Source organism: Mustelus asterias, chromosome 2 (assembly GCF_964213995.1).
Source record: "Mustelus asterias chromosome 2, sMusAst1.hap1.1, whole genome shotgun sequence".
NCBI lineage: Eukaryota > Metazoa > Chordata > Chondrichthyes > Carcharhiniformes > Triakidae > Mustelus > Mustelus asterias.
In genome coordinates this window covers 1,025,290-1,052,138 of record NC_135802.1, presented here as the reverse complement: position 1 = coordinate 1,052,138, position 26,849 = coordinate 1,025,290, and the positions used below count along the sequence as shown (strand labels likewise).

The 26,849-nt window shown below is 47.6% G+C and overlaps 1 protein-coding gene across 16 annotated transcripts in view; it reads left to right on the top strand.

The window, feature by feature from the left end:
• LOC144504463 (plectin-like) overlaps positions 1 to 26,849 on the top strand; it is a 745,079-nt gene that overhangs the window by 514,372 nt on the left and 203,858 nt on the right. For all 16 annotated transcript variants that reach the window (XM_078229777.1, XM_078229768.1, XM_078229848.1 and 13 more), the window contains 2 exons: positions 7,819 to 7,896; positions 11,452 to 11,544. In XM_078229777.1, coding sequence (XP_078085903.1) covers positions 7,819 to 7,896; positions 11,452 to 11,544 — 171 coding nt within the window. The remainder of the gene's footprint in view (positions 1 to 7,818; positions 7,897 to 11,451; positions 11,545 to 26,849) is intronic.

The following is a 26,849-nucleotide window of genomic DNA, read 5'->3' as shown; positions in this document are numbered from 1 at the left end:
TGGAGACTTGGGCAGAGAAATAACAGATGGAATTTAATCCAGATAAATGCGTGGTGATGCATTTTGGAAAGTCTAATGCAGGAGGGACGTATGCAGTAAATGTATAAAAATTAGCAAGTCATGTTGCAGCTTATACAACTTTAATTAGGCCACATTTGGAATATTGTGTACAGTTCTGGTGCCACACTACCAGAAGGATGAGGAGACTTTGGAGAGGTACAAAAAATATTTACCAGGATGTTGCCTGGTTTGAAAGAATTGGCTATGAGAAGAGTTTGGACAAACTTGCTTTGTTTTCACTTGAGCATTGGAGTCTGAGGGGCGACCTGATAGAGGTTTACAAACTTATAAGAGGTATGGGTAGAATTGTTAGTCAGAGTCTTTTCCCAGGGTGGAAATGTCAATTATTAAGGGGCAAAGGTTCAAGTTAAAAGAGAGAAAGTTTAAAGGAGATGTGAGAGGCAAGCTTTTTACACAGAGGGGGGTAAGTGCCTGGAATGCGCTGCCAGAGGAGGGGGTAGAAGCAGATACAATAGCAACGTTTAAGAGGCATCTTGACAGATGCATGAATAGGGAGGGAATAGAGGGATAGGGACCGTGTAGAGGCAAAAGGTCCTTAGTTTAGAAAGGTGTCATGTGCCGGGACAGGTTTGGTGGGCTGAAGGGTCAGTTCCTGTGCTGGACTCTTTGTTCTTTGTTCAATTTCCCAGCCATGTTAGTAATTTTCCCTCAATTCCTTGGGTTTCTACCTTCGTTAACAGTCTCTTATGGGGGGACTTTATGAAAGGCCTTCTGGAAGTTCATATAAACAACATCCATAGACATTCCCCGCTGCTACCATCGCCCCTCTTCAGAAAATTTAATCAGGTTTGTCAGGTATGACCTACCTGTCATGAATCCATGCTGGCTCTCTCTGGTTAACTGAAAAGTTATCAAGGTGTTCAATCATCCTATGCTTGATTATAGACTCCAATAATTTCCCTACACTGGTCTGTAATTCCCTGGTTATGAAACCCAGGATCTCAAATGCTTTGGTAACCACTCCCACAATATGTCCTGACACCTTTAATGATCTGGGTACACAAACCCCCAGCTCCCTCTCTTCCTGCACTCTTCAGAACTGTGTAACTCTATATTTGCCGCTCTAGATCCTTGCTGCCAAAATGCATCACCTCACACATCTCTGTATTCAATCCCTCTGTCACTAGTTTGCCCATTCTGTGAGTCTATCTAACCTGTTGCAGCTAATCTGTATCATCCTCACTGTTGGCCACTCCTCCAAGTTTGGTATCATCAGAAAATTTTGAATTTTTACCCTGTATTAGGTCAGGAACTGGGTACATAGGAAGGAACATTTCCCCTTTGTAGAGGAATCAATAACTGGGGGGCGGAGATTTAAGGTAAGGGGATGGAGATTTAGAGGGGTTTTGATGAAATTCTTTTTCACCCAGTGGGGGGTGGGAATCTGGAACTCGCTGCCTGAAAGGATGATCGAGGCGGGAACTCGCACAGCGTTTAAGAAGCATTTAGATGAGACCTTGAAGCACCATCGCACACAAGGCTACGGACCAAGTGCCGGAAAATGGGATTGGGATAGGGGCTAGATGGCTGGCACAGATGCGCTGGGCCAAAGGGTCTCTTTGTGCTGTAAAATTGTACAACCTGATGAAATTAGGTTCAGAGGATTGATGGGGCTGTCAGGATTTTTCTAACTGGGATTTTCTACAAATCTTTTAGAGGAACACTAATGGAGGTCAGTAATTGGCCTAAACAATGTCACCTCCATCAAACAGATTCTAGTTGATGGAGGTGATTGAAGTTCGTTGAACCTTCCTTACTCAGCTGATTATTTTGCGATTCCTTACAGCAAATTTTGAAGGAATAGCCTTGTTAGGTAGTCCAGAGGCTGCTGGAGGTGCTACAGGACTCCCCTGAGATGGAGCTAGAATTGGAGTTGGGTTCCTGAGTTGGTGCTTTTTGATGTTTTTCCTGCTTTGTAATTGATCCTTTTCTGTTGTTTGCTAAAATGTACCCTTACCTCTGACCTTTGCCCTTTATCCTCTGGCCTGTGCCCCTTCCTGCACTGCTCTTTCCGGTAGCAGAAGGAGCGGCATGTGAAGTATTTGCGACTGGTGAGTGTGTTTGCCCGGAACCTCTCTCTGCATGAAGGAAACAAGGCTGCAGTATCTCCCAATTCACTGGCGTCCCATTCCCAGGAACAGCATTGTCACCGCTTCTTCCTGAGCGTCTGGATTTATCTCAAAGCAAGTTCCATGAAATGCCCAGCGCTGCAGAGACACATCTGAAGTTAAAGCCGGAAGTTGTTGCAGTTCTGCATACTTCTCTCGATTGGAAGCTGAAATGTTTTGTTGGGATAGATACCAGTGTTTCTGGAGATGCTGCACTGACATATCAGCTCTAACACATCTGCTAATTTCATGTGTGTTTGTGGTGGTGTGGATTGAGTGAGTGCTGCATGTTAGCATGAGTTCCATTGTAGATCCAAAGAAAGAGCCAGCAGCTTACTTAATATGGTGGTGTAGCAAAGCAGATTTAGCCTGTCAGTGACAGCAGCCCTCGGGAGTTGCAGTCGACAGGTATTAAACACCACACAACTGTTCAAAGCCACCCTGGAGCATGACTCCCTCTGGGATGGGTATCTTGCTCAGGCTGCTGACTAGACTGAGAGATGAAAGGAAGGGATGGGGAGCTGGAGATGAACAGTAGAATTCCCAGACATTGCCCTCTCTGAAGAGCTGGTAGTTTGCCTCCTGCCATTGGAGAGGATTAGCTGGTTTACAAGATACATTTATCCTCGAAAACTGTGAGCTGCAACTGGTTTCTCACGAGTGAGAGTAAAACACATGAAGGATCTGTGCAGAGCCATCATTGCTACTTCCATACAAAACCTAGATAATAAAAACAGCCTTGGGGATATATCCAGAGAGCTGGTGTGACTTTACATTGGATATACCTCCAGGCTGCTCAGGGTCAAATATTTAACGGCAAATATTGCACAAGTGTATTTGATGCAAAATACTGAGGGCTGGTTTAGTGGTAGGCAGGATCAGGTGTCACATTTCATGTCAAACCCCAGACCTGAGGAAATGGGGTGGGGAGAATTGGTCAATGGAATCCAGAAACACGTTTAGTGCATGGACCCAAACCCCTTCCTGTTCACTCCCACCGTACACAATCCCAATGGACCCAAACCCCTTCCTGTTCACTCCCACCGTACACAATCCCAATGGACCCAAACCCCTTCCCGTTCACTCCCACTTTACACAATCCCAATGGAATCAAAGCCCTTCCCATTCACTCCCACTGTGCACAATCCCAATGGACCCAAACCCCTTCCTGTTCACTCCCACCGTACACAATCCCAATGGACCCAAACCCCTTCCCGTTCACTCCCACTTTACACAATCCCAATGGAATCAAAGCCCTTCCCATTCACTCCCACTGTGCACAATCCCAATGGACCCAAACCCCTTCCTGTTCACTCCCACCGTACACAATCCCAATGGACCCAAACCCCTTCCCGTTCACTCCCACTTTACACAATCCCAATGGACCCAAACCCCTTCCCGTTCACTCCCACTTTACACAATCCCAATGGAATCAAAGCCCTTCCCATTCACTCCCACTGTGCACAATCCCAATGGACCCAAACCCCTTCCTGTTCACTCCCACCGTACACAATCCCAATGGACCCAAACCCCTTCCCGTTCACTCCCACTTTACACAATCCCAATGGACCCAAACCCCTTCCCGTTCACTCCCACTTTACACAATCCCAATGGAATCAAAGCCCTTCCCATTCACTCCCACTGTGCACAATCCCAATGGACCCAAACCCCTTCCTGTTCACTCCCACCGTACACAATCCCAATGGACCCAAACCCCTTCCCGTTCACTCCCACTTTACACAATCCCAATGGACCCAAACCCCTTCCTGTTCACTCCCACCGTACACAATCCCAATGGACCCAAACCCCTTCCCGTTCACTCCCACTTTACACAATCCCAATGGAATCAAAGCCCTTCCCATTCACTCCCACTGTGCACAATCCCAATGGACCCAAACCCCTTCTCGTTCACTCCCACAGTACACAATCCCAATGGAATCAAAGCCCTTCCCATTCACTCCCACTGTGCACAATCCCAATGGAACCAAACCCCTTCCCATTCACTCCCACTCTACCCAATTCCAATGGTTCCAAACCCCTTCCCGTTCACTCTCACTGTACGCAATCCCAATTGATTCAAACCCCTTCCCGTTCACTCCCACTGTACACAATCCCAATGGATCCAAGCCCCTTCCCATTTACTCCCACTGTACGCAATCCCATGACATCCAAACCCCTTCCCAATCACTCCCACTGTGCACAATCCCAATGGATCCAAACCCCTTCCTGTTCACTCCCACTGTACACAATCCCAATGGAACCAAATCTCTTCCCGTTCGTTCCTACTGTGCACAATCCCAATGGACCCAAATCCCTTCCCGTTCACTCCCACTGTACACAATCCCAGTGGATCCAAATCCCTTCCCGTTCACACACACTGTACACTATCCCAAAGGACCCAAATCCCTTCCTGTTCACTTCCACTGTACACACTCCCAATGGATCCAAATCCCTTCCTGTTCATTCCCACTATACACATCCCAATGGATCCAAACCCCTTCCCATTCAGTCCCACTGTACACAATCCCAATGGACCCAAATACCTTCCCGTTCACTCCCATTGTACGCATTCCAATGGATCCAAACCCCTCCCTGTTCACTCCCACTGTACGCAATCCCAATGGATCCAAACCCTTCCTGAGTTCCTGATCTGATTGTATGAGTGTTTGGTTTTCCGTATTTGTCCCTTTCAGACACACACCACATACACAGAACAGACACACACACACACCCTGACACACAAACCCATATACACACACCCTGACACACAAACCCATACACACACACCCTGACACACAAACCCATACACACACACCCTGATACACAACTCACACACTCGCACACACCCTCACACACACACAGACATTGATACACCCTCACACACACCCTCACACACACACACAAACACTGAGACACGCACACACACTGACACATCTTCACATAGACAGACACACACCTTCAGCCACACACACCCTCACACACACACACACACACTCGCTCACTCACTCACACAGACAGAGACACACACACACGCAGACACACACTCACACGCTCCCTAACACACACTTTCACACACTCACACGCAGATACACTCACTCATGCCCTCACACACACAGACACACCCTCATAATTTGAAAAAGCATGTCATTGTTGGAGTTGAGTTGCCAGTGTTTAAAGTCATTGTTTAAAGGGTGTGGTCTATAATATTTATGGAGACTCTGTGCAGCTGGCTGTGTGCAGAAACACGGACATTATTCATTTCCTCCCGTACAGACATGGCTGACTCATTGTCGTCACTATTCACCAGCCTGACATTTTATATTGCTGAATGGGATCAAAGGAAGAGGATAATCAGCATTTAACAGGCAGTCTTAAATTAATTTCTAGCTCAAAGCTGCTGCTGACTCATAACTCAAATAGTCAAATAACTCCACCCTTTCCAAAGCCGCGGAAACCATCCAGCTAGGCATAAAAAACATTGCTCCTGAGAGGCAATTACCCCGTCCCGTATCTGCCCCCGTCCCGTATCCCCCCCCATCCCGTATCTCCCCCCCACCCCGTATCTCCCCCCCCATCCCGTATCTCCCCCCATCCCGTATCTCCCCCCTGTCCTGTATCTCCCCCCGTCCAGTATCTCCCCCCATCCTGTATCTCTCCCCCATCCTGTATCTCTCCCCCGTCCTATATCTCTTCCCCGTCCTGTATCTCCCCCAGTCCTGTATCTCCCCCGTCCCGTATCTTACCCCCGTCGCATATCTCCCTCCTGTTCCGTATCATCCCCCCGTCCTGTATCTTCCCCGTCCCATATCTCCCACTGTCGCGTATCTCCCCCATCCCATATCTCCCCCGTCCTGTATCTCCCTTGTTCCATACCTCCCCTGTCCTGTACCCCCCCGTCCCATATCTACCCATCCTCCTGTATCTCCCCGTCCCGTATCCCACCCGTCCCGTATCTTTCCCCTCCTCCTGTATCTCCCTCCTGTCCCGTATCATCCCCCTGTCCTGTATCTCTCCTGTCCTGTATCTCCCCCTGTCCCGTATCCTCCGTCTGTCAGGTACCTCCCCCCGTCCCGTACCTCCCCCCGTCCCGTACCTCCCCCCGTCCCGTACCTCCCCCCGTCCCGTATCTCCCCCCGTCCCGTATCTCCCCCCCGTCCCGTATCTCCCCCCGCCCCATATCTGCCACCATCCCGTTTCTCCCCCCATCCCGTATCTTCCCCATCCTGTATCTCTCCCTCTCACCCCTCTTCCTGTATCTCCCCCCGTCCCATATCTCACCCCTTCTCCTGTATCTCACCCCCTGTCCCGTATCACACCCTCTGTCCAGTATAAGAGCATAAGAACTAGGAGCAGGAGTAGGCCATCTGGCCCCTCGAGCCTGCTCCGCCATTCAATAAGATCATGGCTGATCTTTTTGTGGACTCAGCTCCACTTACCCGCCCGCTCACCATAACCCTTAATTCCTTTCCTGTTCAAAAATGTATCTATCCTTGCCTTAAAATTACTGTTCAAAAATTTACCTATCCTTCCCTTAATTTATCTCACCCCCAGTCCCGTATCTCACCCCTGTCCCGTATCACACCCTCGTTCCGTATCTTTCCCCAGTCCCATATCTCATCCTTCCTCCTGTATGTCCCCCCCATCCCGTATCTCCCCCGTCCCGTATGTCTCCCGTCCTGTATCCCTGTACAGGGACAGTGAGAGTGACAGACACTGTACAGGGGCAGTGTGAGAGTGACAGACACTGTACAGGGACAGTGTGAGAGTGACAGACACTGTACAGGGACAGTGAGAGTGACAGACACTGTACAGGGACAGTGTGAGAGTGATGGACACTGTACAGGGACAGTGTGAGAGTGACGGACACTGTACAGGGACAGTGTGAGAGTGACGGACCCTGGACAGGGGCAGTGTGAGAGTGACGGACACTGTACAGGGACAGTGTGAGAGTGATGGAGACTGTACAGGGACAGTGAGAGTGACGGACACTGTACAGGGACAGTGTGAGAGTGACGGACACTGTACAGGGACAGTGTGAGAGTGACGGACACTGTAGAGAGATAGTGTGAGAGTGACAGACACTGTACAGGGACAGTGTGAGAGTGACGGACACTGTAGAGAGATAGTGTGAGAGTGACAGACACTGTACAGGGACAGTGTGAGAGTGACAGACACTGTACAGGGACAGTGTGAGAGTGACGGACACTGTAGAGAGATAGTGTGAGAGTGACAGACACTGTACAGGGACAGTGTGAGAGTGACGGACACTGTAGAGAGATAGTGTGAGAGTGACAGACACTGTACAGGGACAGTGTGAGAGTGACAGACACTGTACAGGGACAGTGTGAGAGTGACGGACACTGTAGAGAGATAGTGTGAGAGTGACAGACACTGTACAGGGACAGTGTGAGAGTGATGGAGACTGTACAGGGACAGTGTGAGAGTGACGGACACTGTAGAGAGATAGTGTGAGAGTGACAGACACTGTACAGGGACAGTGTGAGAGTGACGGACCCTGTACAGGGACAGTGTGAGAGTGACGGACCCTGTACAGGGACAGTGTGAGAGTGACCTCAAGGCAGCTGATGTCATTGTGAAGCTGAGTGACCAGTGTCCTTTCCTCTGACAGCCCCGGGAGAAAGGCCGGATGCGATTCCACAAGTTGCAGAATGTCGGCATTGCGCTGGAATACCTGAAACATCGGCAGGTAAGAGTCTGGGAAGCAGCATTCGCTCCAGGAGTCTCAATGGGCCCTGTGGGACGAGACAAGCAGTGCACATTGAGAGTAAAGGCTGGGGGTATCTGAACCCTGGTGAGGGCTGGGCGAGGGGTCAGGGGTCAGGACCTTTGTTACAAATGAAGGCTGTTCAAGGGTCATAATATGCCCAGAAAAGTTCCGGGGGGTGGTCACATTCAACCTGGGCTGGACCTCTGAGCACAGGAAGTAATGACCCTGTCCCCTCTGAGGATGGGGGTGACCCTGGCTCATTTGTGGGGGAATGGGGTTGTGACCCGGGGATGGGGTTGTGACCCTGGGTTGGGGTGTTGTGCAGGACGGGTTTGTGGGGGTCGGTTTCTCTATTGGAGGTTAGCGAATGTTGTCCCATTGTTTAAGAAGGGGAACAGAGACTTCCCCGGGAATTATAGACCGGTGAGTCTCACTTCTGTTGTCGGCAAGATGTTGGAAAAAATTATAAGGGATAGGATTTATAGTTATTTGGAGAGTAATGAATTGATAGGTGATAGTCAGTATGGTTTTGTGGCAGGTAGGTCGTGCCTTACTAACCTTATTGAGTTTTTTGAGAAAGTGACCAAGGAGGTGGATGGGGGCAAGGCAGTGGACGTGGTATATATGGATTTTAGTAAGGCGTTTGATAAGGTTCACCATGGTAGGCTTCTGCAGAAAATGCAGATGTATGGGATTGGGGGTGATCTAGGAAATTGGATCAGGAATTGGCTAGCGGATAGGAAACAGAGGGTGGTGGTTGATAGTAAATATTCATCATGGAGTGCGGTTACAAGTGGTGTACCTCAGGGATATGTTTTGGGGCCACTGCTGTTTGTAATATTTATTAATGATCTGGATGAGGGTATAGTTGGGTGGATTAGCAAATTTGCTGATGACACCAAAGTCGGTGGTGTGGTAGACAGTGAGGAAGGGTGTCGTAGTTTGCAGGAAGACTTAGACAGGTTGCAAAGTTGGGCCGAGAGGTGGCGGATGGAGTTTAATGCGGAGAAGTGTGAGGTAATTCACTTTGGTAGGAATAACAGATGTGTTGAGTATAGGGCTAACGGGAGGACTTTGAATAGTGTGGAGGAGCAGAGGGATCTAGGTGTATGTGTGCATAGATCCCTGAAAGTTGGGAATCAAGTAGATAAGGTTGTTAAGAAGGCATATGGTGTCTTGGCGTTTATTGGTAGGGGGATTGAATTTAGGAGTCGTAGCGTTATGTTGCAACTGTACACAACTCTGGTGCGGCCGCACTTGGAGTACTGTGTGCAGTTCTGGTCCCCACATTACAGGAAGGATGTGGAGGCTTTGGAGAGGGTGCAGAGGAGGTTTACCAGGATGTTGCCTGGTATGGAGGGGAGATCCTATGAGGAGAGGCTGAGGGATTTGGGATTGTTTTCGCTGGAAAGGCGGCGGCTAAGAGGGGATCTTATTGAAACATATAAGATGATTAGAGGTTTAGATAGGGTGGATAGTGATAGCCTTTTTCCTCTGATGGAGAAATCCAGCACGAGGGGGCATGGCTTTAAATTGAGGGGGGGTAGTTATAGAACCGATGTCAGGGGTAGGTTCTTTACCCAGAGGGTGGTGAGGGATTGGAATGCCCTGCCAGCATCAGTTGTAAATGCGCCTAGTTTGGGGGCGTTTAAGAGATCCGTAGATAGGTTCATGGACGAAAAGAAATTGGTTTAGGTTGGAGGGTCACAGTTTTTTTTTTTAACTGGTCGGTGCAACATCGTGGGCCGAAGGGCCTGTTCTGCGCTGTAATGTTCTATGTTCTATCTCCAGGTTGTCACCCTCTCTCTCTGTGCTGTCCCTCTCTCTCTCACTGTGCTGTTTAACTCTCTCTCTGTGCTGTCCCTCTCTCTCTCTGTGCTGTCCCTCTCTCTCTCTGTGCTGTCCCCTCTCTCTCTCTGTGCTGTCCCTCTCTCTCTCTGTGCTGTTTAACTCTCTCTCTGTGCTGTTTAACTCTCTCTCAGTGCTGTCCCTCTCTCTCTCTGTGCTGTCCCTCTCTCTCTCTGTGCTGTCCCCCTCTCTCTCTCTGTGCTGTCCCCCTCTCTCTCTCTGTGCTGTCCCTCTCTCTCTCTGTGCTGTCCCTCTCTCTCTCTGTGCTGTCCCTCTCTCTCTCTGTGCTGTTTAACTCTCTCTCTGTGCTGTCCCCCTCTCTCTCTGTGTTGTCCCCCTCTCTCTCTGTGTTGTCCCCCTCTCTCTCTGTGCTGTCCCCCTCTCTGTGCTGTCCCCCTCTCTCTCTCTGTGTTGTCCCCCTCTCTCTCTCTGTGCTGTCCCTCTCTCTCTCTGTGCTGTCACTCTCTCTCTCTTTGTGCTGTTTAACTCTCTCTCTGTGCTGTCCCTCTCTCTCTCTGTGCTGCTTAACTCTCTCTCTGTGCTGTTCCCCTCTCCCTCTCTGTGCTGTCCCCCTCTCTGTGCTGTTTAACTCTCCCTCTGTGCTGTCCCCCTCTCTCTCTCTGTGCTGTTTAACTCTCTCTCTGTGCTGTTTAACTCTCTCTCTGTGCTGTCCCCCTCTCTCTCTGTGCTGTCCCCCTCTCTCTCTGTGCTGTCCCCCTCTCTCTCTGTGCTGTCCCCCTCTCTGTGCTGTCCCCCCTCTCTCTCTGTGCTGTCCCCCTCTCTCTCTGTGCTGTCCCCCCCCTCTCTCTCTGTGCTGTCCCCCTCTCTCTCTCAGTGCTGTCCCCCTCTCTCTCTCTCTGTGCTGACTCCCCCTCTCTCTCTCTGTGCTGACTCCCCCTCTCTCTCTCTGTGCTGTCGCCCCCTCTCTCTCTGTGCTGTCGCCCTCTCTCTCTCTGTGCTGTCGCCCTCTCTCTCTCTGTGCTGTCGCCCTCTCTCTCTCTGTGCTGTCCCCCCTCTCTCTCTCTGTGCTGTCCCCCTCTCTCTCTGTGCTGTTTAACTCTCTCTCCCTGTGCTGTCCCTCTCTCTCTCTGTGCTCTCCCCGTCTCTCTCTGTGCTGTCCCCCTCTCTGTGCTGTTTAACTCTCTCTCTGTGCTGTCCCCCTCTCTCTCTGTGCTGTCTCCCTCTCTCTCTGTGCTGTTTAACTCTCTCTCTGTGCAGTCACCCTATCTCTCTGTGCTGTCCCCCTCTCTGTGCTGTTTAACTCTCTCTCTCTGTGCTGTCCCTCTCTCTCTCTGTGCTGTCCCCCTCTCTCTCTGTGCTGTCCTCCTCTCTCTCTGTGTTGTTTAACTCTCTTTCTATGCTGTCCTGTCTGGAGACAATACACATCTCTTTAACCTGTGCTTTACCCTCTCTCCACTCACATTATCTGTACCTTTAAGACTTGATTACCTGTAAAGACTCACATTCCAATCATTATCTTGTAAATTGAGTTTGTGTCTTTATATGCCCTGTTTGTGAACACAAGTCCTCACTCACCTGATGAAGGAGTGAGACTCCGAAAGCTTGTGCTGACAAATAAACCTGTTGGACTTTAAGCTGGTGTTGTCAGACTTCTCACTGTGCTTACCCCAGTCCAACGCCGGCATCTCCACATCTTGTTTATCTCTCCTTGTTTCTACATTCCAGGTCCGCCTTGTGAATATCCGCAATGATGACATAGCGGATGGAAATCCCAAACTGACCTTGGGTCTGATATGGACAATCATCCTTCACTTCCAGGTGAGTGTGCTGTCTGTGTCTGGCTTTCTTTATTCAGCATTCTGTGCAGTTTCCCTCAGGAAAATCACGCTGGCAACGTCTTCAGGCTGGACAATATTCCGAATGCTCCAGCCCAGACCTTTGACATCCTTCTTATGATGGATTGACAGAATGGGTGAAGCACGTGAGGAGGCCATTCAGCCATTGTGTTCATTCCAGCTCTCTGTAAGAACATTCCACTGAATACCACCCCCTGTATTCTCCCCATATCCCACACAATCCCACACTGAATACTACCCCCTGTATTCTCCCCATATTCCACACTGAGTACCACCCCCCGTATCCTCCCCATATTCCACACAATCCCACACTGAGTGTGTGGAATATGGGGAAAATCGTATGAGGAAAGGCTGAGGGACTTGAGGTTGTTTTCATTAGAGAGAAGAAGGTTAAGAGGTGACTTAATAGAGGCATACAAGATGATCAGAGGATTAGATAGGGTGGATAGTCAGAGCCTTTTTCCTCGGATGGTGATGGCTAACACGAGGGGACATAGCTTTAAATTGAGGGGTGATAGATATAGGACAGATGTCACAGGTAGGTTCTTTACTCAGAGAGTAGTAAGGGCGTGGAATGCCCTGCCTGCAGCAGTAGTGGACTCATCAACATTAAGGGCATTCAAATGGTTATTGGATAAACATGTGGATGATATTGGAATAGTGTAGATTAGATGGGCTTTAGATTGGTTCCACTGGTCGGCGCAACATCGAGGGCCGAAGGGCCTGTACTGCACTGTAATGTTCTATGTTCTATGAATACCACCCCCTGTATTCTCCCCATATCCCACACAATCCCACACTGAATACCACCCCCTGTATTGTCCCCATATCCCACACAATCCCACACTGAAGACCACCCCCCGTATTCTCCCCATATCCCACACAATCCCACACTGAAGACCACCCCCCGTATTCTCCCCATATCCCACACATTCTTCCTTTGCACGTAATGATCCAATTCCCTTTTGAAATCCTGTAATGAATCTGCCTGCACTGCAGGCTGTGTATTCCAGATCCTGAGCACTCACTGGGTGAAAATGTTTCTCCTCATGTTGCTATTGTCTTCTATTTGCCAATTACTGCAAGTCTGTGCCTTCTGGTTTGTACATCTCGGATCCCCTTTGGTTTATTGAGCTCCCCTTTATTGATTTGAGTACATATGGCACAGCCCATTGAAAACATTCAAATTATCCTCTGTACATCAAGGATTAGGGTCATGAATGTATACCAGGAAGAGCAAGGGTCACAACACTAACCCTGGTGAACTTGTTAGAGTTAGAGAGTCACAGAGGTTTACAGCATGGAAACAGGCCCTTCAGCTCAGCTTCTCCATGCCGCCCTTTTTTTTTAAAACCCCGAAACTAATCCCAATTGCCCGCATTTGGCCCATATCTCTCTATACCCATCATACCCATGGAACTGTCTAAATGCTTTTTAAAAGACAAAATTGTACCCACCTCGACTACTACCTCTGGCAGCTTGTTCCAGACACTCACCACCCTCTGTGTGAAAAAATTCCCCTTCTGGACCCTTTTGTATCTCTCCCCTCTCACCTTAAACCTGTGCCCTCTAGTTTTAGACTCCCCTACCTTTGGGAAAAGATATTGACTATCCAGCTGATCTATGCCCCTCATTATTTTATAGACCTCTATAAGGTCACCCCTCAGCCTTCTACACTCCAGAGAAAAACATCCCAGTCGTTTCAGCCTCTCCTGATAACTCAAACCATCAAGTCCCGGTAGCATCCTAGTAAATCTTTTCTGCACTCTTTCTAGTTTAATAATATCCTTTCTATAATAGGGTGACTAGAATTGCACACAGTATTCCAAGTGTGGCCTTACCAATGTCTTGTACAACTTCAACAAGATGACCCAAGTTCTGTATTCAATGTTCTGACCAATGAAACCAAGCATGCCAAATGCCTTCTTCACCACTCTGTCCACCTGTGACTCCACTTTCAAGGAGCTACGAACATGTACTCGTAGATCTCTTTGTTCTGTAACTCTCCCCAACGCCCTACCATTAACTGAGTAAGTCCTGCCCTGGTTCAATCTACCAAAATGCATCACCTCGCATTTATCTAAATTAAACTCCATCTGCCATTCGTCAGCCCACTGACCCAATTGATCAAGATCCCATTGCAATTGGAGATAACTTTCTTCACTATGCCACCAATCTTAATGTCATCTGCAAACTTACCAACCATGTTTCCTATATTCTCATCCAAATCATTAATATAAATGACAAATAACAGTGGACCCAGCACTGATCCCTGAGGCACACCGCTGGTCACAGGCCTCCAGTTTGAAAAACAACACTCCCCAACCATCCTCTGGCTTCTGTCAAGAAGCTAACTTTGTATCCATTTGGATACTTCACCATGGATCCTGTGAGATTTAATCTTATGCAACAACCTACCATGCGGTACCTTGTCAAAGGCCTTGCTAAAGTCCATGTAGACAACATCAACCACACTGCCCTCTTCTACCTTCTTGGTTACCCCTTCAAAAAACTCAATCAAATTTGTGAGACATGATTTTCCACTCACAAAGCCATGCTGACTGTCCCTAATCAGTCCTTGCGTCTCTAAATGCCTGTAGATCCTGTCTCTCAAAATACCTTCCAACAACTTAACCACCGCAGATGTGAGGCTCACTGACCTGTAGTTCCCAGCCTTTTCCCTGCAGCCCTTTTTAAACAAAGGCACAACACTTGCCACCCTTCAATCTTCAGGCACCTCACCCGTGACTATCGATGATTCAAATATCTCTGCTAGGGGACCCGCAATTTCCTCCCTAGCCTCCCACAATGTCCTGGGATACACTTCATCAGGTCCCGGAGATTTATCTACCTTGAGACTTCCGGCACCTCTTTCTCTGTAATATGTACACTCCTCAGGACATCACTATTTATTTCCCCAAGTTCCCTAACATCCATGCTTTTCTCAACAGTAAATACCATAGAATCATAGAATCATAGAAACCCTACAGTGCAGAAGGAGGCCATTCGGCCCATCGAGTCTGCACCGACCACAATCCCACCCAGGCCCTACCACCACATATTTTTACCCGCTAATCCCTCTAACCTACGCATCTCAGGACTCTAAGGGGCAATTTTTAACCTGGCCAATCAACCTAACCATCACATCTTTGGACTGTGGGAGGAAACCGGAGCACCCGGAGGAAACCCACGCAGACACGAGGAGAATGTGCAAACTCCACACAGACAGTGACCCGAGCCGGGAATCGAACCCAGGACCCTGGAGCTGTGAAGCAGCAATGCTAACCACTGTGCTACCAATGAGAAATATTCATTTAGGATCTCACCCATCTCTTGTGGATCTGCACATAGATGACCTTGTTGATCCTTAAGAGGCCCTATTCTCTCCATTGTTACTCTTTTGGCCTTTATGTATTTGTAGAAGCTCTTTGGATTCTCCTTTGCCGTATCTGCCAAAATATTCTCATGTCCCCTCTTTGCCCTCCTGATTTCTCTCTTAACTCTACTCCTACACCCCCTATACTCTTTAAGGGATTCACTTGATCCCAGCTGCCTATGCATGTCATGTGCCTCCTTCTTCTTCTTGACCAGGGCCTCAATATCCCGAGTCATCCAGGGTTCCCTACTTCTGCCAGCCCTGCCCTTCACTCTAAGAGGAATGTGTTTACCCTGAACCCTGGTTAACACACTTTTGAAAGCATGCCACTTACCAGACGTCCCTTTTCCTTCCCACAGACTCCGCCAATTAACTTTTGAAAGTTCCTGCCTGATACCATCAAAACTGGCCTTGCCCCAATTTAGAATTTTAACTTCTGGGCCAGACCTATCATTCTCCATAGCTATCTTAAAACTAACGGAATTATGGTCACTGGTCCCAAAGTGATCCCTCACTAACACTTCTTTCACCTGCCCTTCCTTATTTCCCAAGAGGAGGTCAAGTTTTGCTCCCTCTCTAGTCGGGCCATCCACATACTGAATGAGAAATTCCTCCTGAATACACTCAACAAATTTCTCTCCATCCAACCCTCTTGGGCGGATGAACACGTGGCTGAGGAACTGGTGCAGGGGGCAGGGTTTCCAATTCTTGGATCATTGGGACCTCTTCTGGGGCAGGTGGGACCTGTACAAGAGAGACGGGTTACACCTAAACTACAAGGGGACCAATATACTTGCAGGGAGATTTGCTAGTGTTATTGGGGAGCGTTTAAACTAGATTTACAGGGGGGTGGGAACCAGAGTGCCAGAGCAGATAGTGGAGCAGGGGTAAAAAGACAGGTTAGTTCAAGCAAAATCACAAATGGAAGGGTAGAGTGTGGTGGAAATAATCTTTTGAGGTGTGTCTATTTCAATGCCAGGAGTATTGTGGGGAAGGCAGATGAGCTGAAGGCGTGGATAGACACATGGAAATATGACATTATAGCCATTAATGAAACTTGGCTACAGGAGGGGCAGGACTGGCAGCTCAATGTTCCAGGGTTCCAATGTTTCAGGCGGGATAGAGGCAGAGGGATAAAAGGTGGGGGGGTGGCATTGTTGGTCAGGGAAAATGTTACAGCGGTACTCAGGCAGGATAGATTAGGGAGCTTGTCTACAGAGGCCCTATGGGTGGAGCTGAGAAACAGGAAAGGTATGACCACATTAATGGGCTTGTATTATAGACCACCCAATAGTCAGCGAGAATTGGAGGAGCAAATCAGCAGAGAGATAGTTGACAACTGCAAGAAACACAAAGTTGTGATAGTAGGGGATTTTAATTTTCCACATATAGATTGGGACTCGCATACTGTTAAAGGTTTAGATGGGGTAGAGTTTGTAAAATGTGTTCAGGAGAATTTTCTACATCAGTATATAGAGGTGCCAACGAGAGAGGATGCGATATTGGATCTCCTATTGGGAAATGAGTTAGGGCAGGTGATGGATGTGAGTGTGAGGGAACACTTTGGATCCAGTGATCATAATGCCATTAGTTTCAACCTGATCATGGATAAGGATAGATCTGGTCCTCGGGTTGAAGTTCTGAACTGGAACAAGGCCAAATTTGATGAAATGAGAAGGGATCTGGGAAGTGTGGATTGGCACAGGCTGTTCTCTGGTAAGGATGTAAAAGGAAAGTGGGAGGCCTTCAAAGGAGAAATTTTGAGAGTGCAGAGTACCGCTGTAACATTTTCCCTGACCAACAATGCCACCTTTTATCCCTCTGCCTCTATCCCGCCTGAAACATTGGAACCCTGGAACATTGAGCTGCCAGTCCTGCCCCTCCTGTAGCCAAGTTTCATTAATGGCTATAATGTCATATTTCCATGTTTCTATCCACTCCTGTCAGGATTAAAGGCAAAGTAAATCGGAATAAGGAACCTTGGTTCTCGAGGGAGATTGTAACACTGATTAAGAGGAAGAGAGAGTTGTATGAAATGTACTGGCAGCAAGGAACAGATCAGATGCTCGAGGAGTATAAAAAGTGCAAGAAGCTACTTAAGAGGGAAATCAGGAGGGCTAAAAGAAGACATGAGGTTGCTTTGGCAGACAGAGTGAAGGAAACTCCAAAGAGCTTCTATAGGTATGTTAGGAGCAAAAGGATAGTGAGGGATAAAATTGGTCCTCTTGAAGACCAGAGTGGTAGACTGTGTATGGAACCAAAAGAGATGGGGGAGATACTAAATGGTTTTTTTGCATCCGTATTTACTGAGGAAACGGGCATGGAGTCTACGGAAATAGGGCAAACAGGTAGGGAGGTCATGGAACCTTTACAGATTAAAGGGGAGGAGGTGCTCGCTGTCTTGAGGCAAATCAGAGTGGATTAATCCCCAGGACCGGACAGGGTATTCCCACGGACCTTGAGGGAAGCTAGTGTTGAACTTGCAGGGGCCCTGGCAGACATATTTAAAATGTCAGTATTCACGGGGGAGGTGCCGGATGATTGGAGGGTGGCTCATGTTGTTCCGTTGTTTAAAAAAGGTTCCAAAAGAAATCCGGGAAATTATAGGCGTAAGTTTGACGTCGGTGGTGGGCAAGTTATTGGAAGGTGTGATAAGGGATAGGATCTACAAATATTTGGATAGACAGGGACTTATTAGGGAGAGTCAACATGGCTTTGTGCGGGGTAGGTCATGTTTGACCAATCTATTAGAGTTTTTCGAGGAGGTTACCATGAAGGGAAGGCGGTGGATGTTGTCTACCTGGATTTCAGCAAAGCCTTTGGCAAGGTCCCTCATGGGAGGTTAGTTAGGAAGGTTCAGTCGCTTGGTATACATGGGGAGGTAGTAAATTGGATTAGACACTGGCTCAATGGAAGAAGCCAGAGAGTGGTTGTGGAGGATTGCTTCTCTGAGTGGAGGCCTGTGACTAGTGGTGTGCACAGTAAGAAGTTTAACAACACCAGGTTAAAGTCCAACAGGTTTATTTGGTAGCAAAAGCCACACAAGCTTTCGAGGCTCTAAGCCCCTTCTTCAGGTGAGTGGGAATTCTGTTCACAAACAGAACTTATAAAGACACAGACTCAATTTACATGAATAATGGTTGGAATGCGAATACTTACAACTAATCCACACTAGTGGTGTGCCGCAGGGATCGGTGTTGGGTCCATTGTTGTTTGTCGTCTATATCAATGATCTGGATGATAATGTGGTAAATTGGATCAGCAAGTTTGCTGATGATACAAAGATTGGAGGTGTAGTGGACAGTGAGGAAGGTTTTCAAAGCTTGCAGAGGGATTTGGACCAACTAGAAAAATGGGCTGAAAAATGGCAAATGGAATTTAACACAGACAAGTGTGAGATACTGCACATTGGAAGGACAAACCAAAGTAGAACGTACAGGGTAAATGGTAGGACTCTGAAGAGTGCAGTTGAACAGAGGGATCTGGGAATACAGGTACAGAATTCCCTAAAAGTGACGTCACAGGTGGATAGGGTCGTAAAGAGTGCCTTTGGTACATTGGCCTTTATAAATCGGAGTATCGAGTATAAAAGTTGGAGTGTTATGGTAAGGTTATATAAGGCATTGGTGAGGCCGAATTTGGAGTATTGTGTACAGTTTTGGTCACCTAGTTACAGGAAGGATGTAAATAAGGTTGAAAGAGTGCAGAGAAGGTTCACAAGGATGTTGCCGGGACTTGAGAAGCTGAGTTACAGAGAGAGATTGAATAGGTTGGGACTTTATTCCCTGGAGCGTAGAAGATTGAGGGGAGATTTGATAGAGGTGTATAAGATTTTGATGGGTATAGATAGAGTGAATGCAAGCAGGCTTTTTCCGCTGAGGCTAGGGGAGAAAAAAACCAGAGGGCATGGGTTAAGGGTGAAAGGAGAAAAGTTTAAAGGGAGTATTAGGGAGGGCATCTTCACGCAGAGAGTGGTGGGAGTGTGGAATGAGCTGCCGGATAAAGTGGTAAATGCGGGGTCACTTTTAACATTTAAGAAAAACTTGGACGCGTTCATGGATGAGAGGGGTGTGGAGGGATATGGTCCAAGTGCAGGTCAGTGGGACTAGGCAAAAAATCATAGAATCATAGAATCATCGAATGGTTCGGCACAGACAAGAAGGGCCAAAAGGCCTGTTTCTGAGCTGTAATTTTCTATGGTTCTAATACTATGGCTGTCCCAGTCAATGTTGGGAAAGTTAAAATCTCCGACTATTACCACCCTATTTTTCTTGGAGCTATCTGTAATCTCCTTACATATTTGCTCCTCAATTTCCCGCTGACTATTTGGGGGCCTATAGTAAAGCCCTATCAAAGTGATTTCCCCCTTCTTATTTCTCAGTTCTACCCATATAGACTCAGTGGGCGAACCCTCGGATATATCCCCTCTCAGTACGGCCGTGATGCTTTCCCTAATCAAAAGTGCAACTCCCCCTCCTCTCTTACCTCCTGTTCTATTTTTCCTCTCGCATCTGTACCCTGGAACATTGAGCTGCCAGTCCTGTCCCTCCCTTAGCCATGTTTCAGTAATTGCTATAATATCCCAGTCCCACGTACCGATCAATGCCCTGAGTTCATCTGCCTTGCCCGTCAGGCCTCTTGCATTGAAATAGATGCAGTTTAATCTGGACTTCCCTTGCTCTCTGTCTTGTCTTTGTCTGATCTGTCTGATACAGGGATTACTGACACTGCCTTTACTCATTAATGTGCTCTCTTTAACTTCTGTGCTGTCCTCAAACTTCTCTTCTGTCTCCCTACTGCTTTGGGTCCCACCCCCCTGCCAAACTAGTATAAACCCTCCCGAGTGGCTCTAGCAAATCTCCCCGCCAGGATGTTAGTCCCCCTCCAGTTCAGGTGTAACCCATCCCTCTTGAACAGGTCACCCCTTCCCCATTGTTAATTTAATCTTTCAGGGGATGTGGGCGTCACTGGCTGGGCCAGCACTTTTTCCCCGTCCCTAATTGCCCTTGAACTGAGTGGCTTACTGTGGAATTTAAGAGGCAACCACATTACTGTGGCTCTGGAGTCACATGTAGGCCAGACCGGTAGGGGTGGCAGATTTCCTTTCCTAAAGGACATTAGTGAATCAAATGGGTTTTTCCGATAATCGATGATCATAGAAACCCTACAGTACAGAAAGAGGCCATTCGGCCCATCGAGTCTGCACCGACCACAATCCCACCCAGGCCCTACCCCCATATCCCTACATATTTTACTCACTAATCCCTCTAACCTATGCATCCCAGGACACTAAGGGGTAATTTTAGCATGGCCAATCAACCTAACCCGCACATCTTTGGACTGTGGGAGGAAACCCACGCAGACACGAGGAGAATGTGCAAACTCCACACAGACAGTGACTCAAGCCGGGAATCGAACCCAGGTCCCTGGAGCTGTGAAGCAGCAGTGCTAACCACTGTGCTACCGTGCTGCCCCTGATAATAGTTGATGCCCCTAATGATAGTTTAATGGTCATCATTCCTGAGACTAGCTTTATATTCCAGATTTATTAATTGAATTTAAATTCCCCTACCCACCGTGGTGGGATTTGAACCCGGGTCCCCAGAGCATTCACCTGGGCCTCTGTATTGCTAACCCAGTGACAAAACCACGACATCACTGACCTGTCCCAATATGAACCATTCTCCAGCCCAAAAAACATCCATTAATCACAACTCTGTTTTCTGTCGCTCAACAACTGTTCCTCACTCACCCAGTTTTGCTCGGGCAGCATGGACAAGTTTGACTTCCATGCTGTAAACTTCTCTGACTCTATGCTGAAAGGTTATCAGATATGTTAACTCTGTTTCTCATTCTTTAGATGCTGCCGGACCTGCTGAGTATTTCTGGCATTCTCTGCTTTTGTTTTATATCATAGAAAATATTCTGTCCAATCAGTTGAAATCTTAAATATCCCTCGTGGGAGGGAAAGATTCATACTTTTCTCCATTCTCTATCTGTCTCTTTATAAGAGATGGGATTTATAATCACCTGGAAAGGAATAATTTGATTAGGGATAATGAGCACGGTTTTGTGAAGGGTAGGTCGTGCCTCACAAACCTTATTGAGTTATTTGAGAATGTGACCAAAGAGGTGGATGAGGGTAAAGCGGTTGATGTGGTGTATATGGATTTCAGCAAAGCGTTTGATAAGGTTCCCCATGGTAAGCTTTTGCAGAAAATACGGACACATGGGATTAAGGGTGATTTAGTGGTTTGGATCAGGAATTGGCTAGCTGTAAGAAAACAGAGGGTGGTGGTTGATGGGAAATATTCATCCTGGAGTTCAGTTACTAGTGGTGTACCGCAAGGATCTGTTTTGGGGCCACTGCTGTTTGTCATTTTTATTAATGACCTGGATGAGGGCGTGGAAGGATGGATTAGTAAATTTGCGGATGACACTAAAGTCGGTGGAGTTGTAGACAGTGCGGAGGGAAGTGGCAGGTTACAGAGGGACATAGATAAGCTCCAGAGCTGGGCTGAAAGGTGGCAAATGGAGTTTAATGCGGAAAAGTGTGAGGTGATTCACTTTGGCAAGAGTAACAGGAATACAGAGTACTGGGCTAATGGTAAGATACTTGGTAGTGTGGATGAACAGAGGGATCTGGGTGTCCATGTGCATAGATCCCTGAAAGTTGGCACCCAGGTTGATAGGGTTGTTAAGAAGGCGTACGGTGTGTTAGCTTTTATTGGTAGAGGGATTGAGTTTCGGAGCCAGGAGGTCATGCTGCAGCTGTACACAACTCTGGTGTGGCCGCACTTGGAGTATTGCGTACAGTTCTGGTCGCCGCATTATAGGGAGGATGTGGAAGTGTTGGAAAGGGTGCAGAGGAGATTTACCAGGATGTTGCCTGGTATGGTGGGAAAATCGTATGAGGAAAGGCTGAGGGGCTTGAGGTTGTTTTCGTTAGAGAGAAGAAGGTTCAGAGGTGACTTAATAGAGGCATACAAGATGATCAGAGGATTAGATAGGGTGGATAGTGAGAGCCTTTTTCCTCGGATGGTGATGGCTAACACGAGGGGACATAGCTTTAAATTGAGGGGTGAGAGATATAGGACAGATGTTAGAGGTAGGTTCTTTACTCAGAGAGTAGTAAGGGCGTGGAATGCCCTGCCTGCAGCAGTAGTGGACTCGTCAACATTAAGAGCATTCAAATGGTTATTGGATAAACATATGGATGATATTGGAATAGTGTAGATTAGAGGGGCTTTAGATTGGTTCCACTGGTCGGCGCAACATCGAGGGCCGAAGGGCCTGTACTGCGCTGTAATGTTCTATGTTCTCCCGTCTTCCTCTGTCTGTCTGTCCTTCCCTCTCCCCATCTTTTTCTCCGTCTTTCTCCATCTCCCTCTGTCCTCCTTATGTCTCTGTTTGTCCCTCTCTCTCTGTTCGTCCTTTTCTCTCTGTTGTTTATCTCACTTACGTTGTGTCTCTTTCTCTCACACATTCACTGTCTCTATTTCTCTTTCTATCTCAATCTTTCTATGCCATTGCCCCTCACTTCCTCACATTGTGTCGCTCACACTTCATTTCTCTGTCTTGCTGTCTTTGTCTATCTGTTTCTGTCTCTCTTGTCCTCTGTCTCTCATTCTCTCTGTCTCTGTGTCTCGCTCTCCTGCTGTCTCCATCTCGTTCTGTTTCTGTCCCTCACTTTCTCTCTGTCTACCTCGCTGTGCCTGTTGCTCTCTCTCTGTCTCTCTTGTTCTCTGTCTCTCTCTGTCTGTCTCTCTTGTTCTCTGTCTCTCTCTGTCTGTCTCTCTTGTTCTCTGTCTCTCTCTGTCTCTCTCTGTCTCTCTTCTGTCTCTCTCTCTGTCTATCTCTCTTCTCTGTCTCTCTCTCTCTCTCTCTTATTCTCCGTCTCTCTCTCTCTCGCTCTCTCTCTCTCCCTCTATCCATCACTGTCTCAATCTCTGTCTCTCCTGTGCTCTCTCATGCTCTTCTCTCCATTCTGCCTTCTTCCCAGAGCCAGCCTCTGTTTAAAACTCTGTGTGGGGTTAAACATGTTCAGCTGGGAGATCAGAGCTGGCTCACAACAAACTGAATCAAAACTTGAAACAGAGAATTCTGAGGCACAAACAGTGTTGGTTCATGAATGCTCCAGTTGTTTGACTCGGAAACCCCCTCTCCGCACTGTCAGCCATGAGGCTTTTCAGGACAGGCTGTGCATTGTTCCCCCAAAGACAGAGCCACACTCCTCATTCTTTGAAGTTTCAGTGTCAGAACAGAATCCTTAGTCCCATCCTTGTCAGACTCGTTCACAGAAAGCGACAACTCTGCAGCGCAGAGTGTACACAGTTATGAGGGTCAGAGCTATGGTGGATGGGAAGAAACTTTTCCCCTTAGTAGGAGGCTCAATAACCAGGGGAGGAGGTTTAGAGGGGATTTGAGGAAATGCTGTTTCACCCAGAGAGGGGTGGGAATCTGGAACTCGCTGCCTGAAAGGGTGATAGAGGCAGGAACCCTCATTTAAGAAGCATTTAGATGAACACTTGAAGCACCATCGCACACAAGGCTACGGTCCAAGTGCCAGAAAATGGGATTGTGATAAATTGGAGATTGATGGCCAGGGAAGACACAGAAAGCTAGAACAGTTTCCCCCCCCTCAGCCTTCTCTGCTCGAAGGAAAACAACTCCAACTGAAACGTTCCAGCTCAGGCAACATCCTGGTGAATCCCCTCTGCACCCTTTCTAGTGAAAACTCTTCCTATAGTGTGTGACCAGACCGCACACTAATCTAGCTGTGACCGAGCGAATGTTGTATACAGCTCCATCATAACCTCCCTGCTCTTATATTCTATGCTTCAGCTAATAAAGGCAAATATCCCATACGCCTTCAGAACCACCTTATCTGCCTGTCCTGCTGCCTTCAGGGATCTATGGACATGCACCGCAACGTCCCTGTGGTTCTCTGTACTTCCCAGCGTCCTACCATTCATTGTGTATTCCTTTGCCTTGTTCGTCCCCCCAAAATGCATCATCTCTCACTGTTCAGGGTTAAGTTCTAGCTGCCACAGTTCTGCCCATCTGACCAGCCCGTCTAGATCATCCTGTAATCTAAGGCTTTACTTCTCACTATTTACCACACCACCAATTTCTGTGCCACCTGTGAGCTTACTGATCATTCTCCCGCATTCCTGTCTGGATCATTAATGTACATTACAAACAGCAAGGGCCCCAGCACTGATGCCTATGGCACACCACTGGGCACAGCCTTTCAATCACAGAAACCTTTGACCCTTACCCTCTGCCTCCGATTTTCAATCCAGTTTGTCAAATTGCCCTGGATTCCATGGACACTTACCCAAGGCTGGAATTGAACCTGGATCCCCTGCTCTGTGAGGCAAGAAGAGAAGGATATGGTGCTATTCAATCTGTGCACATATACATCCAGGCCTCTGCTCCTGCACCCCCTTTAGAATGTTATCCACTATTTTACATTGTCTCTCCATGTCCTTCCTGCCAAAATGAATCACTTCACACTTCTCCACATTGAATTTCAACCGCTTTGCCCATTCCATCAAGTTGTCCATGTCCTTTAGGGGTTTATCACTATTTTTTTTAATTCATTCGTGGGACATGGGCGTCGCTGGCTGGCCAGTATTTATTTTGATGTGGAGATGCCGGCGTTGGACTGGGGTAAGCACAGTAAGAAGTCTCACAACACCAGGTGAAAGTCCAACAGGTTTATTTGGTAGCAAATACCATAAGCTTTCGGAGCAATGCTCCTTCGTCAGATGGAGTGGTCTCTGTTCTCAAACAGTGCACAGACACAGAAATCAAATTACAGAATACTGATTAGAATGCAAATCTCTACAGCCAGCCAGGTCTTAAATGTACAGACAATGTGGGTGGAGGGAGCATTCAACACAGGTGAAAGTGATGTGTATTGTCTCCAGACAGTACAGCTTGTGAAATTGTGCAAGTCCAGGAGGCAAGCTGTGGGGGTTACTGATAATGTGACATAAATCCAACATCCCGGTTTAGACCGTCCTCATGTGTGCGGAACCCGCATGGTACATTGGGGAAACCATCCAGACGCTACGACAACAGATGAATGAACACCGCTCGACAATCACCAGGCAAGACTGTTCTCTTCCTGTGGGGGAGCACTTCAGCAGTCACGGGCATTCAGCCTTGGATCTTCAGGTAAGCGTTCTCCAAGGCGGCCTTCACGACACACGACAGCGCAGAGTCACTGAGCAGAAACTGATAGCCAAGTTCCGCACACATGAGGACGGTCTAAACCGGGATGTTGGATTTATGTCACATTATCAGTAACCCCCACAGCTTGCCTCCTGGACTTGCAGAATTCCACAAGCTGTTCTGTCTGGAGACAATACACATCTCTTTAACCTGTGTTGAATGCTCCCTCCACCCACATTGTCTGTACATTTAAGACCTGGCTGGCTGTAGAGATTTGCATTCTAATCAGTATTCTGTAATTTGATTTCTGTGTCTGTGCCCTGTTTGAGAACAGAGACCACTCCATCTGACGAAGGAGCATTGCTCCGAAAGCTGATGGTATTTGCTACCAAATAAACCTGTTGGACTTTAACCTGGTGTTGGGAGACTTCTTACAGTATTTATTACCCATCCCTAGTTGCCTTTGGAGGGCAGTTGAGAGTCAACCACATTGCTGTGAATCTGGAGTCACATGTAGGCCAGACCAGGTAAGGATGGCAGCTTTCCTTCCCTAAAGGACATTAGTGAACCAGATGGGTTTTTCCGACAATCGACAATGGTTTCATGGTCATCAGTAGATTCATAATTCCAGATAAAATATTAAATATTAAATTCAAATTCCACCATCGCCATGGTGGGATTTGAACCCAGGTTTCCAGAACATTAGTTGAGTTTCTGTATTAATAGTCTAGCGATAATACCACTAGGCCATCGTCTCCCCTTATCCTGTTCATGGTATGTCCAGGTTCTGACCCATTTATTCTGAGTCTGCTCCCAACCTCTCCGACATCTCATCCCATCACCATATCTTTCTCTTCTTTCCTCCCTCAGCTGTTTAACCAGATTCTCCTTCAATGTGTTTGACACGATTCACCTCAGCTTCTCACCATGGTACTGAGTTCCACATTCTCAGGGGAAGAATGTTTCTCCTGAATCTCTGATTGGATTTATTATTGACTCTCTGATATTCATAGCCTGGGTTTTGTCCCTCCCACAATGGGGACATCTTTCCTAAGTCTACCTAATGAAGCATTTCAGAATTTGAAAGTTTTAGAACATAGAACATAGAAAAGCTACAGCACAAACAGGCCCTTCGGCCCACAAGTTGCGCCGAACAATTTCCTTACCTTTTGGGCTCATCTATAACCCTCTATCTTACTAACCTCCATGAACCTACCCAAAAGTCTCTTAAAAGACTCAATCGAATCCATTTCCACCACCACTACCAGCAGCCGATTCCACGCACCCACCACCCTCTGAGTGAAAAACTTAGCCCTAACATCTCCTCTATACCTACTCCACAGCACCCTAAACCTGTGACCTCTCGTGACAACCATGAGAGACAGGATGTATGTGCATTTAGAACGGAACAATCTCATTAGTGACAGACAGCATGGTTTTGTAAGAGGGAGGTCGTGCCTTACAAATTTGATGGAGTTTTTTGAGGAAGTGACAAAAACGGTTGATGAAGGAAGGGCCGTGGATGTCGTCTATATGGATTTCAGTAAGGCATTTGACAAAGTCCCACGTGGCAGGTTGGTTAAGAAGGTTAAGGCTCATGGGATACAAGGAGAAGTGGCTAGATGGGTGGAGAACTGGCTTGACCATAGGAGACAGAGGGTAGTGGTCGAAGGGTCTTTTTCCGGCTGGAGGTCTGTGACCAGTGGTGA